At 35.5% G+C, this 15,051-nt stretch overlaps 1 protein-coding gene across 13 annotated transcripts in view; it reads left to right on the top strand.

Moving 5' to 3' along the window:
- Positions 1-15,051, top strand: part of ANO5 (anoctamin 5) — a 97,975-nt gene that overhangs the window by 78,248 nt on the left and 4,676 nt on the right. For all 13 annotated transcript variants that reach the window (XM_060303418.1, XM_060303422.1, XM_060303417.1 and 10 more), the window contains 4 exons: positions 6,613-6,743; positions 9,561-9,766; positions 11,399-11,577; positions 12,940-13,045. In XM_060303418.1, coding sequence (XP_060159401.1) covers positions 6,613-6,743; positions 9,561-9,766; positions 11,399-11,577; positions 12,940-13,045 — 622 coding nt within the window. The remainder of the gene's footprint in view (positions 1-6,612; positions 6,744-9,560; positions 9,767-11,398; positions 11,578-12,939; positions 13,046-15,051) is intronic.

Below are 15,051 nucleotides of genomic sequence, written 5' to 3'. Positions count from 1 at the left end.
TTGCCAATGCAGGGGATACAATTTCGATCCCTGGTCCGGGAAGATCCCACATGCCATGGAGCAACTAAGCCCATGCACCAAAACTACTGAGCTTGTGCTCTAGAGCCCACGAGCCACAACTACTGAGCCCATGTGCTGCAACTACTGAAGCCCGTGTGCCTAGAAGCCCGTGCTCCGCAATGAGAAGTCACCACAATGAGAAGTCACTGCAATGAGAAGCCCGCGCACCACAACAAAGAGTAGCTCCCACTTGCCACAACTAGAGAAAGCCCGCATGCAGCAACGAAGACCCAGTGTAGCTAAAAATAAAAATAAATTAATTAGTTAATTTAAAAAGAATATATTAAGGTAATACAGACTTTTAAATATACATCTGTTGCTTGAGAAAGTTTAGGGAAAGGTAGTTATCTCTGTCTCCTGTGAAGTTTCCACTGGGAAATCTGTTATATGCTCTGTAGGTTATTCTTCGTGTTCCATTTTATTTCTCAAAATTACTAAAAGGTGAATTCTTTAAAAATATCTGTGTGTCATGGACACATCTGTTACTGAACCAAACTCGGGTCCACTCACCTGCCTGCAGTAAATCCAATCTACTGACACCGGGTTATGGTGAAGGAAATTGCAGTGTTTATTGTAACTCACCATACAAATAGTCTGGGACAGCTAGTGCCTGATGGGTTTCAGAAAAGCATTTTCAAAGTCCAGGTGAGGGAGTGGGGGGTACAGGGTATGTGATCAGCTCATGCACAAATATCTGATTGGTTGATGATGAGGTAACAGGGCTGTGTCACAGGGGTTAACATTAGGCTCTAGTAGGTCTGGGGGCTATGTGCTCATGGTCATCAAGTAGTTAACATCTTCCATTTGGTGGGGGTTTTCACATCTGTAAAACAACTCAGGAAATGTGCATCAGATAGTATTCTCTATTACTTCCTAGAGGAGCTAAAGCAGAAGATATGCGGAGGAGTCTGTCCCAGGAAGGCCCCATAGGGTCCTTCTCAGTTACACATCTAGGCACAGAAACCGTTTATGAATGAAATTCTGGCACGCGAAGGAATCACTCTCTGTCCCCAAAGCATAGCAATAATGAATACATTCTGAAAAAAGAAAACCAAAATGACAGTAGATCTGAAATATAAGGTGAAAATTCCCATGTATAAAAAGAGGAAGAATTAGGGGCTTCCCTGGTGGTGCAGTGGTTGAGAGTCTGCCTGCCGATGCAGGGGACACGGGTTCGTGCCCTGGGAGGATCCCACATGCCGCGGAGCGGCTGGGCCCATGAGCCATGGCTGCTGAGCCTGCGTGTCCGGAGCCTGTGCTCCTCAACGGAGGGGCCACAACAGTGAGAGGCCCGCGTACCGGGAAAAAAAAAAAAAAAGAGGAAGAATTATAAGCCTGTAATCTTGTGGGGCTCTGAGTTAGGAAATTATAGTGTCAGGGTGTAACACCTATAGGATGAAGTGGACCAAAAGTGCACCACTTAAGACAGGGGACTACCAGTTTAACTGTACTTAAAGCCAGGGACTGGGTGTATTCTTACTTACTCATGAAAGATGGTTGAAAACACCCTCCCCCTCTCTCACCCACTGCCACAGTTTCATAGTACTCCTGGGGTGCTATTTCATGTGCTGACAAAGGAAGAACATAGATGTATACTTTCAAATGGTATTTGATACACCACATCCCTAATATTGCCACAGAGAAATAATACCAAACTGTTATTTTAAATCCTAGCTCTAGATTGAGAACCTGGAGGCAGAATGGAGGTAACCCCTAAACCAAACACAAGAGGGAAAATAAATAAATATGCACAGAGAGGAAAAGAGACAGGACAGTAAAAGAAAAAAGAAACAAGTAAATTTAAGACTACAGACCAAGATTCAAAAACTTACAAGATTTAATGCTACAAAGGCCACTAACAAAATCAATTCTTAGAAAGTGAACTTACTCTAGGTAGGAGATTCTGGCAAAGCCTAAAAACATAAAAGGAGGTGATACTGTCAATAAAAAGGGTAAGGAAATAATTTAAATTAAAACAGATATAAATGAAACAAGAACAAATGAATATGGGCTTCCCTGATGGTGCAGTTGTTAAGAATCCGCCTGCCAATTCAGGGGACGCAGGTTCGAACCCTGGTCCGGGAAGATGCCACATGCTGCGAAGCAACTTAGCCCATGCACCACAACTACTGAGCCTGCGCTCTAGAGCCCATGAGCCACGACCACTGAGCCCATGTGCCACGACTACTGAAGTCAGCATGCCTAGAGCCCATGCTCTGCAACAAGAGAAGCCACCGCAATGGGAAGCCCGCGCACCACAATGAAGAGTAACCCCTGCTCACCGCAACCAGAGAAAAAGCCCACGTGCAGCAACGAAGACCCAACATGGCCAAAAAAAAAATAAATAGAATAAAATAATTAATAAATTTTAAAAAGAGAACAAATGAATTTGAAAAAGAATTATTAAATGTAAAATCATACTTTAAATAAACAGAACAATAGATGGTATCAATTACAGATCAGACACAATTGAAAAATGAATTAGTTAATTGGAAAATAGTACTGAGAAATTCCCACATTGTACAGTGCAACAGAGAGACAATGAGGTTAAAAATATTAAAGTGACAGGAGGCTATATAGTGGCTTCTACATTAATCTGCTAGTAGTTTCAGAAAAAGAAAATTGAGTAAACAGTGGAAAAAATCCTTTGAATAGGTAATTGCTGAAAATTTTCCAGAAATGAAGAAAAACATGAGTTCCAGAAATGAAAATGGATCCTGAATATGAATCAAAATAAATAAAATTAAATTCACACACAGATATGTTATGGTCAATCTACAGAACATCAGAGATAATCTTAAAATCTTTCAGAAGAAAAAGGAATGCCATCTACATTCAATAGATTTCTCACTAATAATATTAGATGCGAAAGTATTTTCAAGATTCTTAGTGAAATAAAATGTTCACCTTAGATTTCTAGAAGCATTTTAACTATTATATAAAGTACAGGTGAAATAAAGGCATTTTTAGACCTGAAAAAACTAAGAGTTTACATTCATAGACCCTCATTGGAAGAACTACTGAAAAAAGAAATGAAAGTGTGCAATGCAAGAAACATTGGTTAGTACAGCAATTGGTAGCTCAAAGAAGAATGTAGTACTTTGGTATAAATCTTTAAAATATATGAGATTTGTATGCTGAAAACTACAAGCCCTGTTGAAAAAAAAATTACACCTATGTGAGTGGAGAGAAACGTGTTGATGGATTGGTAGACTCAACTTAATAAAGATGCCAATTATCCCCCAAATTGATAAATAGATTTGTTATTCCAATCAAAATATCAGTAGGATTTTAGTAGATATAGATAAGTAGATGCTAAAATTTATATTGAAGGCAAATGAACTAGAATAGTCAAAACAAATTTGATAAAGAAGAATAAATTTGGAGGAATTACACTATTCAATTTTACGACTTACTATAAAACCATTTAAATCAACGTGGGATTGCTGAAGGGATAGACATATAGGTCAAATGGAACAGAGATTGAAGAAGTAAATCCACACAAATATGGCCATTTTATTTTTGACAGAGGTGCAGAAATAATTCATTGAAGAAACAACAGTCTTTTCAATAGCTGGTGCTGGAACAACTGGACATCCATATGCAAAATAACAAAACTCCATGAGTTAGTGCAAAAGTTAATTCAAAATGGATCATAGATGATAAAACTGTTTTTTTTTTGAGAAAGCAAGGAAGTGATTACAAAATTCAAGATGAGGGTTACTATGTGGGGATCAAGGGGTTTGTAATTGGAATGGAACACATAGAAGTGCTTCTGTGATTCCTAGCAAAGTTCTCTTTCTTGAACTGGGTGGTCTCTTTTCCTTTGTGATTCCAGTTACATGCATACCCATCTTTCTGATATTGTCTCAAAAATCTCAGGTGTTCTTTTCCCTTTTTAGCATTCCTTTTTTCTTTCTATTTTGGTTTTGATATAAGCAGAATATGTTTTCCTTTTAATTCACACATTTGCTGCAATATTTCATATTGTCTTATTTGTTAATTTTTGCCAATTTGGAGAGTGTAAATGATATCTCATTTTGGTCTTATTTTTCATTTCCCTGATTAAGAACATGAATGAGTCTCTTTTGACCATATGTGTTTTCTCTTCAATGAAGTGCTTATTTGTGTTGTTTAATCATCCTTCTACTTGTATGTTTATCTTTTTCTAATTGATTTGTAGAAATACTGTATAACTCTGGTTACTGTGTTTTTGTTTGTTTGCTTTTTGGTTATATGTGTTGCAAATATTTTATCCCAGCACAATTTTTGTTTTTTTATTTCTTAATAGTATCTTTTTTTTTTTTTTTTGCGGTATGTGGTCTCACTGCTGTGGCCTCTCCCATTGCGGAGCACAGGCCCCGGACGTGCAGGCTCATCGGCCATGGCCTACAAACCTAGCCGCTCCGCGGTATGTGGGATCCTCCCGGACCGGGGCACAAACCCGTGTCCCCTGCATCGGCAGGCGGACTCTCAACCACTGTGCCACCAGGGAAGCCCATTAATAGTATCTTTTTGGACCAGATAATTGTTTGATGTGAGGTGCTGTCCTTTGCGTTGTAAGATGTTTTGCAGCATCCTTGAACTCTACCTGCTATATGCCAGTAGCCCACCTTCTCCCCAGTTGTGACAGCCAAAAATGCCTCCAGATACTGCAAAAGTCCCCTTGTGGGCTAAATCACTTCCATTTGGGAACCACTGCTGTAGATGGACAAAAGTAGATACTTTTAATATAGCAAAATTTTTATCAATCTTTTCTTTTATGGTTTAGTATTTTTAAAGTCTCGTTTAATACACCCTTTCCTACCTTAAAATCAAAAACCTATTCTCATATAATTACATCTAAATATTTTTAGCATTTTAACATTATTGTTGCCTTTCTCTTTTAAATTCTTAATATACATGGAAAAGATTTTGTGTTTGATATGAAGGTCAAATTTAATTTCTTACACACACACACACACACACACATATATATATACATATATATTACATATATATAATATATATCATGTTACCATTTATTGAGAAGTCCCTCTTCCCCACTCTCCATGATCTGCAATACCATGTATGCCAAATGGCAAGTACAAGGCTATTACTAGGCCTCCATTCTGTTCCAGGATTTGTCTATCCCTACACCAATACTACACTCTCTTAATACAGCTTTATAATAACTCTTCATATCTTCTGGGACAGGTTTTACCAACTTATTCCTCATCTATAGAATATCTTGGCTATCCTTTGTCTTTTGTCTTTCTGTGTAAATTTTAGAAACATCTTGTCAGATTTCACATGGGAAAGTATTTTGGTTTTTTGATTGAAATTACATTCCAGTTGTTTCAATAAGACAACTGACATTTTATTATGCCAGGTCTTTTTATTCATGAACATTTAGTTTGGACTTTAATGACTTCAAATAAATATTTAAACTTCAGCATACAAGTCTTATAAATCTTTGGTCAAATCCATTTCTAGGTACTTTTCATTTTAATTGCTATTGTAAATGGTATCTTTCTAAAAATTATATTTTCTACCTGTGTTTTGTGGGTATATAGGAGTGCAATATATTGATAAATCTATTATTATTTCTAATAATTTTTATCTAACTTCATTGGGGTTTTCTATGCAGATAATCCATTCACATTACTGTTAGTAATTATAGATGTCTCTTCTATTTCCAATTCTTTTGCCTTTTTCTTTTTCATTTTATTGTTCTGGCTAAGATCTCCAATAAAGTCTTGAATGTGATCATACACACCCTTATTTTGTTCTTGATTGTAAAGGGAATGCTTCTCACTTTTCCCTATTAAGAGTGATGTTAACCCCAGGATTTTGGTAGATGCTTTTGGTCAGATTGAGGTAATTATCTTCTTTTCCTACTTTTCAGTCATAAATAGGTTTTAGTAGGTGATTGAAATACATCAAATGCATTTTTCTTCATCAATCAACATGATTTTATATTTTTCTCCTTAAATTTGTTAATATGGTCTCTTACATTGATTGTGTTTCTGATAAAAATAATCTTTTTGTTCCTTAAGTAATCCAATATTATCATGATATATTTTATATAGTATAGAATTTAGTTAGGTAATATTTTATTTAGGATTATTGCATTTATTTTCATGTGTTAGATAACCTCTTCGTTCCCTAGTCATACATTTTCTATTGTAACCCACTCATTTCCCCAAGTGGCCTTCAGAGTATCATGACAACATAAAGAATAGTGAATTAAATAGATAAAAACCATCCTGTAGTGATCCTCTCCTCCACATGCTCTTTAACAGAACTGTCTCTGAGTAAATACACTTCCCTGCAGAGAGTCAGGGTTGTCTTACTTTCTCAATCACCCAAGTAAAGATCTTTTGCCTCATCAAGTACTGTGAACAGAACATAAGGTTCTGACTTGGACTTTAGCTGTAGTCTTACCTCTACATGTTCTGTGATCTAAACTTACTTACCCTCCCTTACCGCCATTTTTTAGATCTAAGACTGATTCTCTGACCCCTTTCTTTTAAACCCTATTTCATGTATTTACTTTATCACTTCCAACAGCTTGGTTCTGAATTGGTGGAGACGCCGAAAAGCTCGAACCAACTCTGAAAAGCTATACAGTCGATGGGAGCAGGACCATGACCTTGAAACTTTTGGTTCTCTCGGACTATTCTATGAGTACTTGGAAACAGGTAATTTTCAACCACTGCCTTGAAACATGGAATAGGCTGAGTAAAATAAGTATTTTTCAGCTCTTAATATTTCTTCCTACCTTGCACATAGTAGGTGTTCAGTAAATCATTGGCTAGTGGATGAAAAGATAGATGGGTGGGTATGGAAAAGATTGGTTCAGTATTTCTATTTCCCACCAAATATGAATGAAATTAATTTCAAAACACCAATCTCAATGATATTTTTCCTATCAATTTAATGTTAATGCTGTTGAACCAAATAAAGTAAGGATCACTTTTTTTTGTGGAAACAATCAAAATATTTATTGACAGATGAATGGATAAAAAATGTGGTATAAATATACATATAATGGATTTTTATTTTATTCAGCCTTAAAAAAACCAAATCCTGCTCTACATGACAACATGGATGAACCTTGAGGACACTATGCTAAATCAAATAAGCCAGTCAACTGTGTGATTCCACTCCTACTCACATGAAGTACTTAAAATGGCCAAACACATAGAAGCAGAGATAGAATGGAGGTTGCCAGGGGCGGGGGGGAGGGGGAAATGGAAACCCTCCCCCCCCCTTCAAATAACACTTAACAAGGGCAGCTTTGTTTTAACCTAAAACAGAAGAAATGAGTGCCAGTTACAAACATTCATACAAATCTCCAATATCAATTCTTGATAAAGATCTTAATTTAATACCTTGTCCAACTAGATTATTTGGCTTAGGTTTTTGTTTTGTTTTGTTTTGTGGCAGAGTCCTAACCACTGGACCACCAGGGAATTCCCCTTGGCTTCGTTTTATAAGGCAGAACACTGTCTCTCCCTCCATGTCCACAGGAGAAAGGGAATGTTGCCAAATCTTTTCTGAGTCTCTTTTTGTTAACTATGAAGACTTGCATTTTGTAAGGCTAATCTCTGGAATTCTGTTAAGTAAGGATCAGTTTTTAATACCTGTCTCAAATTAGTTTAAGTAGCTTTCTCCTTTCATTTGCCTCAGTGACTGCTCATAGAAAGAATATGTTGAAAAACATTTACAAAGCCTGACATACATTTAGTGTATGTCCCTTGTTTCAAGCTGAAAAGAAGAAGGCAAAAAGCAGTTATGCAAGGGAAACCCAGATTGAACGCAAGAAATGCATAAAATATTCTAAGGATTGAAAAGAGAAGAGAACTTGAGATGAAATTTTAGGAGAAATAATAATGGGGACTGCTTGTGGAGTTTATCCAGGGTGTTTCCTCTCAGATGTCCTTCTCTGCTTCTTTGGTGGAATTAAAGAGGACTGTTTTCCCAACTTATTCTCATGGCCCATAAAAGTCATGATAGAATAACGGAGATGACCTGAGTTTGTTACCAATTCTCCACTGTAACACATACATATGATACCTGGATTAAAATAGGTACATCAGGACAAATAGGAAGAAGTCTCCAGTTATAAAATTAGGTAGTCCTTGCTTTATGGAGTGATAAGGCTGTAATTTTTAATTAATTGCTTATGTTTCAAGTGAATTTGTACATAAATGTATCAGAGATTATAACTAAAATTAAAAGATGAAATCAAGGTTTCATAACAAGATTAACTACCATTTATTGAGACACCACTAAGAGGTAATTTATTCTAGATATTTTACATACACTATCTCTAATCTTGAAACATTCTACAGAAATAGTCATTTTATCTTAGAGGGTACTGAAACTTGGATAGATTAAGTAATTTGCCATGGACCACAGAGATTATAGGTAAAGATCTGGGATTTGAACCTAGAAATTCAAGCTGTTTCTACGTAATACTTTGTCTTAACTTTCTATTTCTTGGTTCAGTAGAGAAGTCAGGAAGGAGGCAGTTTGTTCCCTTGGTTTAGTAGATGACAAGACTGATTCTAATGAGAAATCTTATGAGAAGAGCTGAAATCCAGAAACACTCAAGATCTAACTAAAAATAGAGGACTAGTGGAAGATTCTTTTCTTCCTTTTTCCTTCAATGGAAAGCCATTTTTTGTATCTCTTCTTATTTTTTCTTCACTCATGTGGGAAGCCCAGTTTACCAGCTGCGTGGATTCTTTCACCCCAAGCACTGATGGAAACAAAAGAAGAAAAGTGGAGAGAGAAGCCAGCTTACACAGGTGTTAAGCCTCAATGAGGAAAGAGAGTAAAACTTATTTAGAAAGATGTGAAGTTAGTACAGAGGATCAGGACCTTAACAAATACCTCATTCCAGGATATGTATATTTCCTTTGCCCACATATATTTCTGATGCTTTATATGATTCATTTCCTGATTTGTTGTCAGATATCTTGTTTGTTCTGCCTTTTCCTCTGTTAACAGCTTCAAATCTTAAATAATGCATTCGCTCATAAGGCTTATAGTTGAGTGTCTTTATATACCCCAAACATACAAATGAGTCGGTCATTATCCCTGATCTTAAAAAGTACATAGATTAGCAAAATAGAAAACTTGATTACCCCACTGATGTGCCAATACCCATGTAAATGCTGGGGTAGCATAGACCTAAACATAGACCATAGTAAAAGACTGTGTTTTATGAATAATAACAATATCTTATCTAACAAGAATAAATGCTTTCTTCAGACAAGCAGGTCTCAAAAGAAACAGCAGGGATGAAGCTGAGCTGTACATGACCAGCTCAACAAATAAGTCACTGTGCTTCCTATAGGGAAGAGGATGTGGACAGCTGGAAAGAGACCTGGAGTGTTTTGCTGATGTAGATCCCTCCAAAATGAGGGAAGTTGCAGGAGTTAGGCAGAGTGTTCCCCGTTTTCCCCTCCACAATAATGAATTTGTGAATTTTTCTCTTATCCCTGCAGTTATCCAGTTTGGATTTGTTACATTATTTGTGGCCTCTTTTCCTTTGGCTCCTCTTCTTGCTCTCTTGAATAATATAATAGAGATTCGAGTGGATGCCTGGAAGCTTACTACTCAGTACAGGAGACCTGTAGCCGCTAAGGCTCATAGCATAGGTGTTTGGCAAGACATTCTTTATGGAATGGCTGTCCTTTCTGTTGCAACTAATGTAAGTAGACCTATTTCAGTGGAATAACTGTACTTTTTTCTTTTCTTGAGGATGGGGAGATGTGAATGATGTTTAACTCAATCTTTATTTACATTGATTTCATCATGGCCCATAAAGGTAAAACATCCCTAAACTTTTATGTGCTAAACAACATAGGCAACTCTATGACATGCAAACTCTTAGATATACAAGGAAAATTGTAAAAACATGTTTATTAAAATACCATGATATAGTTTCATAGCAAGTGACAAAGTAGACAGAAAATAAGTAATGGCATAAAGGATTTAATAATACAATTAAAGCTTGATTATACATAAAGTTGTATACTACAAACAGAATACACAACATTTACCTGTCATTTTTATGGAGAACTTATTAAAAATGATAATAAAACTGAATTCCCAAAAGCAGAAATTTTACAATGAATATTCATCTATAATGTATAAAAAATGAAGTTGGTAATAAGATAGCCAAAAAAGAAAATTTAACCACTTAACATTCATGCTTCCAAGGAAGGTTATTGTACAAAGATGAAATAAAATTGAAGTTATAAGGAAAGCTTAATTAAAATGAAAGCCTATCAAAATTTTCCTAGCTGATTTTAGGAATCAGCCAGAACCATACTTATGAAAACTATATACCAATAAAAGCTTTTATTATTGAAAAAGAAGAAGGAAACCATGAGCTGATCATGTAACTTGTGAAACTAAGAAAAAATGTAAAACTAATCAATAGAAAGTAGTAAGAAAGAATTAATGAAGATATAAACAGAAATAAATTAGAAAACAAACAAAAAGCAATATAATTGCTAAATAAGTCGAGTTGGTTCATTGAAAAGATAAAATAAATAAAACTGAAAATCTCAAACAAAAAAAAGAATTACAGGGTACAAGTGAGAAAATTATAAGAATGGTATGTATGCATTTATTCTAATAATTTTTAAATCTATTTGAAATTGTCACTTTTTAGAAATAAAACTGCCAAAATATATTCAGTAAGTGATAATAAAACATGAAATGGACCAGTAACTATAGAAGCAATATTAAAAGATTTTAAAAATCTACCACTAAAAATGTAGATGGCAGGGCCAAATGCTTTTAAATTGACTTATCTTACCTAAAGGAAACATGACATTTATAGTATTCCAGAGCTTAGGAAAGGATGGGAAAATACCATTCCTGTGGCATCAAATACTGAAATTAATTGCACTGAACTGTGGAAAATTTACCAGTATGGTCTTCTATTTCTTCATTCTCCATTCCCTACACACACACACACACACACACACACACACACACACACGTCCAGGCCAGTAAATTTGGTTAAGAAATGTAAGAAATAGCAAGCCATGATGGAAGGAGATAGACACAGGCATGGTGTTTTTGGAGACAGATACATTTAGGTTAAATTTTCAATATAGCACTTTCTAGCTATGAAATCTTGGAATACTGATTATACACTGTAAATGAGCTATTTTATGTTCTAGGTCAAAGACTCATATATTAATTTGATTAATAATAGCATTCTAATCATTTTGTATCCATAAGGCATGTGGAACTGAAAGATATACAAATCAGACGTTTGTAAAACTGCATTGTTAGCTCACGATCTCCCTCTTGTTTTGTCCTTTAGGCTTTTATTGTTGCATTTACATCGGACATGATTCCCCGTTTAGTTTACTACTATGCCTACTCAAAAAATGCCATTCAGCCTATGAAAGGGTATGTCAATAACAGCCTGTCAATATTCCTGATAGCCGATTTTCCAAACCACACTGTGCCTTCGGAAAAACGAGACTTCACCACTTGCAGGTTTTCTCTTATTTTCATTTTGTTTTTAAATGTATTTCTTAAGTTCTCCATTTCCTTCATGTCTTACAAAACAAAATTTACTTGGGGCAGTAAAAATCCTGGATAAAGTGCATGAATTCTAGAATTCACACATTGTATGGTTCTGATTTGAAAAAGTAGAATGCCCAAAAGTAAGACAATATTATGGGTAAAGATAATGTCAATTTTGAATTGTTTCTTATTTTCTAAGTTTATTGGAAAAATTTTCTTCAACAAATACCTCCTTGGTCCCAAGTTGCAATATCTGTAATCATACAGCATGGTCATATTTTACGTGCATTTAACCTACTTGAATTTAACTATGTGTCCTCAAAAAGAGGCAGAGTAAGGAAGAGAGAAATAATATGATTAGTTCACCAGCCATCACATTTAAAAGGTTTCTTCATGTAGGGAGTGTGAACTTGGATTTGTAAACCTGCTGCTTTCACACTCAGTGTCTCACGTACTGTGAGGATCTTTTTACTCTAGGATTTAAAGTTATATATATTTATTTATGTATGTGTGTGTATGTATGTATGTGTGTGTGTGTGTATATATATATATGGTACGTCAAGTCTTTTAAACTTAAACCTTAAACCAAGTGCTTCATCTGGGATTCCAACAACAACAACAAAAAAACCCAGCAAAATGTTGCAAAACAGGTAGACAAAAGCATTGTTATATTCTATATTTATATAGAGAGGAATCATAACATGGGCAACTGTCAGATTTCTTGATGTCATCACTTCCTACCTGAACTAAATCTTTGAACATTAATATCTAGACACTTGCAGAAAAAAATGAACTCACAAATTGAACACCAAGAAAACCCCAGAAGGCTAATAAGGAAAACAAAAATAATGCAGTGTCATATAAGCTGAGAAAATAGAGTTTCAAGAAAATAGGAATGGTCAACAATGTCAAGTTCTGTTCTTCACAGGTCAAATAAGATCTGGATGAAAATGTTCCTTCAGTTTAATGATAGGAGACAGTTGGTGTCAGTGGAGTGATGATAGAACTAAGTGTGTTAAGGAGTAGGAAGAGAGGGAATGGAATGGAAAGAGCAAATTTTGCTATAACTCTCTAGAGAAATTTGTCTCTGAGGAACAGGAGAGCAGTTTCACTTGTGTCTCTTGCTACATATATACTATACAAAAGTAACATATGGCTCTTCTTTTTATCTGTATAGGAAAGATAAATGTTTCATAATAGCAATTATTTTCCTTTGACTTGACTTTTGTTGTCAACTGAAAGGGTCTCTTACAAGAAATAATATGAATTTATACTAGGTCTCTTTGTTTGAAGTTATAGCTTATATTTTGCATTTACTTCCATTTTTTTCAGGTACAGAGATTACAGAAATCCTCCTGATCACGAGGAGAAATATTTTCATAGTATGCAGTACTGGCACGTCCTTGCTGCTAAGATGACCTTCATCATAATTATGGAGGTGAGCCTTTATTAACCTTCATGCCAGTTAGTGTCTTTTCTCCCTTTAGGCATATATTTCTAAGCATATTTGTTCCGCAGAAAATTAGCATTATCTCAATAGACTATTTTGAAGGAAGTATTTGTTCTCATAAAAAGTAAGTTAGGAATATTTTAAGTACAGTGGATTGCCTATTACTCACTTACTCTTGTTGAAGATACCAAGGTAACAGAAAAGAAAAAATGAGACCTCTGTCTTTGAGGTCAGTCAGAGGGCAGAGGACCCACTTATTTTACTGAATACCTATTATTAATAAATAGTGGTTGCAGAGGCTATAATAATAACTTTGTAAGTTCGGCTTTATTATTCACCCTTGACAAATGAATCCAACAGTCAGCAAAATTAGTTAGTTGGTTTAAAGATAATCGGCTAATATTAGAGCTGGGTTTCAATGCCAGATGTCTCACTGCCAAGCCTCTGCTCTGTCCACTATATTATGTTTCCTACCTTGTGGAAAATCTAGGGTAATTATGGATATAAGACATGCAATACAAAAGAACCAATACAGAGGGGGTATTTGACTAAGTTACAAATTGAGTGCTACAAATCATAAGACATGAAGGCCGATAAGGGAGAGATAAATAAATGTTAGGCATTTTTTCACTCGACAGTAAAGGCCAATAATAGACTAGATAAGTCTAATGCAAGAAAACACAAATTCCTATCAGTTTTTGTTTAATTTGTTTTATTTTTATCAAGGTTATACATGTAAGTAATTTAAATCCTCACCCCTCTCAGTTCCTTATGAATTTATCACTTTCATTCCCACATTTTCCATCAACGGTTTAGATCATTTTTCAACCTGGTAAATTACAAAAGGAATTCTTTGGAATTTTTGTTTCTGTTTATTTTTTTTGATCATCCCAGGCTCCGACTCACCATCATTCTGGAACTTCTCTTCAACTTCTCTTATACTGAATACTATATTTTCTTCCATCAATTTTTGTCCCATTCTTGAATTACTAGCTTATTTTGATAAAGCACATCTTTCATTAATTTTCTGAGGAAAATAATGGACAGTTTTTGAGAACTTGAATATTAAAATTTCTTCTTTTTCCACATAGATAATTAAATGGTATAGAATTTGATTAAAAGTCATTTTCCCTGAAAATTTTTGAACCAACTTTTTTTAGGTATTCCTGAAATTTTCCAAGACATTGCTCTATTTTCTGTCAGCTTCTAGTGTTGCTATGAAGTACAATACCATTCTAATTTCCCATTCTTTATGATTTTTTTATGTATCAATAAGCTTTGAGGATTCTCTCACTAGTCCTTTTATGAAACTTCACAAGACAGTCATGTGATGTTGGACTATTAATATTAATTGTTCTGGACACTCACTAAGCCCCTTTGACCTGCAAATATAATTACCCTTTAAGTTGAGAAAATTTGCTTGTACTATTTTTTTTTTTTTTTTGCGGTACGCAGGCCTCTCACTGTTGTGGCCTCTCCCGTTGCAGAGCACAGGCTCCGGATGCGCAGGCTCAGCGGCCACGGCTCACAGGCCCAGCCACTCTGTGGCATGTGGGATCTTCCCGGACCGGGGCACAAACCCGTGTCCCCTGCATCGGCAGGTGGACTCTCAACCACTGTGCCACCAGGGAAGCCCTGCTTGTACTATTTCTTTGATAATTTCCTTCTTTTCTCTGTTCTGTCTTTCTGGGACTTCTGTTATTCAGGTGTTACAACTGTTTTGAAATTCTGTTATATTTATCATTTATTTTCTCTCCTATAAATAGTCAGATTCATATCTTTGTTTTTTTATTCTACTCTTCTCTTGCTCTCATCATTATCTAGGTATCCTCTTAGTTCCCATTTGTGTGCTTCAGTCTTACCCTTTCATATTAGAGACTTTTTTACGTATTTGGTTGTTCTTGGCAATCTGCTCATATTTAAGAGCGAAGCAAGGAAAGCCGATTATAAGCTTTGTGTGCATACAGGAAGAACGTCACTTGGGTGGGCTTCAC

This window comes from Globicephala melas, chromosome 8 (genome assembly GCF_963455315.2).
Source record: "Globicephala melas chromosome 8, mGloMel1.2, whole genome shotgun sequence".
Taxonomy (NCBI): Eukaryota; Metazoa; Chordata; class Mammalia; order Artiodactyla; family Delphinidae; genus Globicephala; species Globicephala melas.
This window is presented reverse-complemented; position numbering and strand designations above follow the sequence as displayed.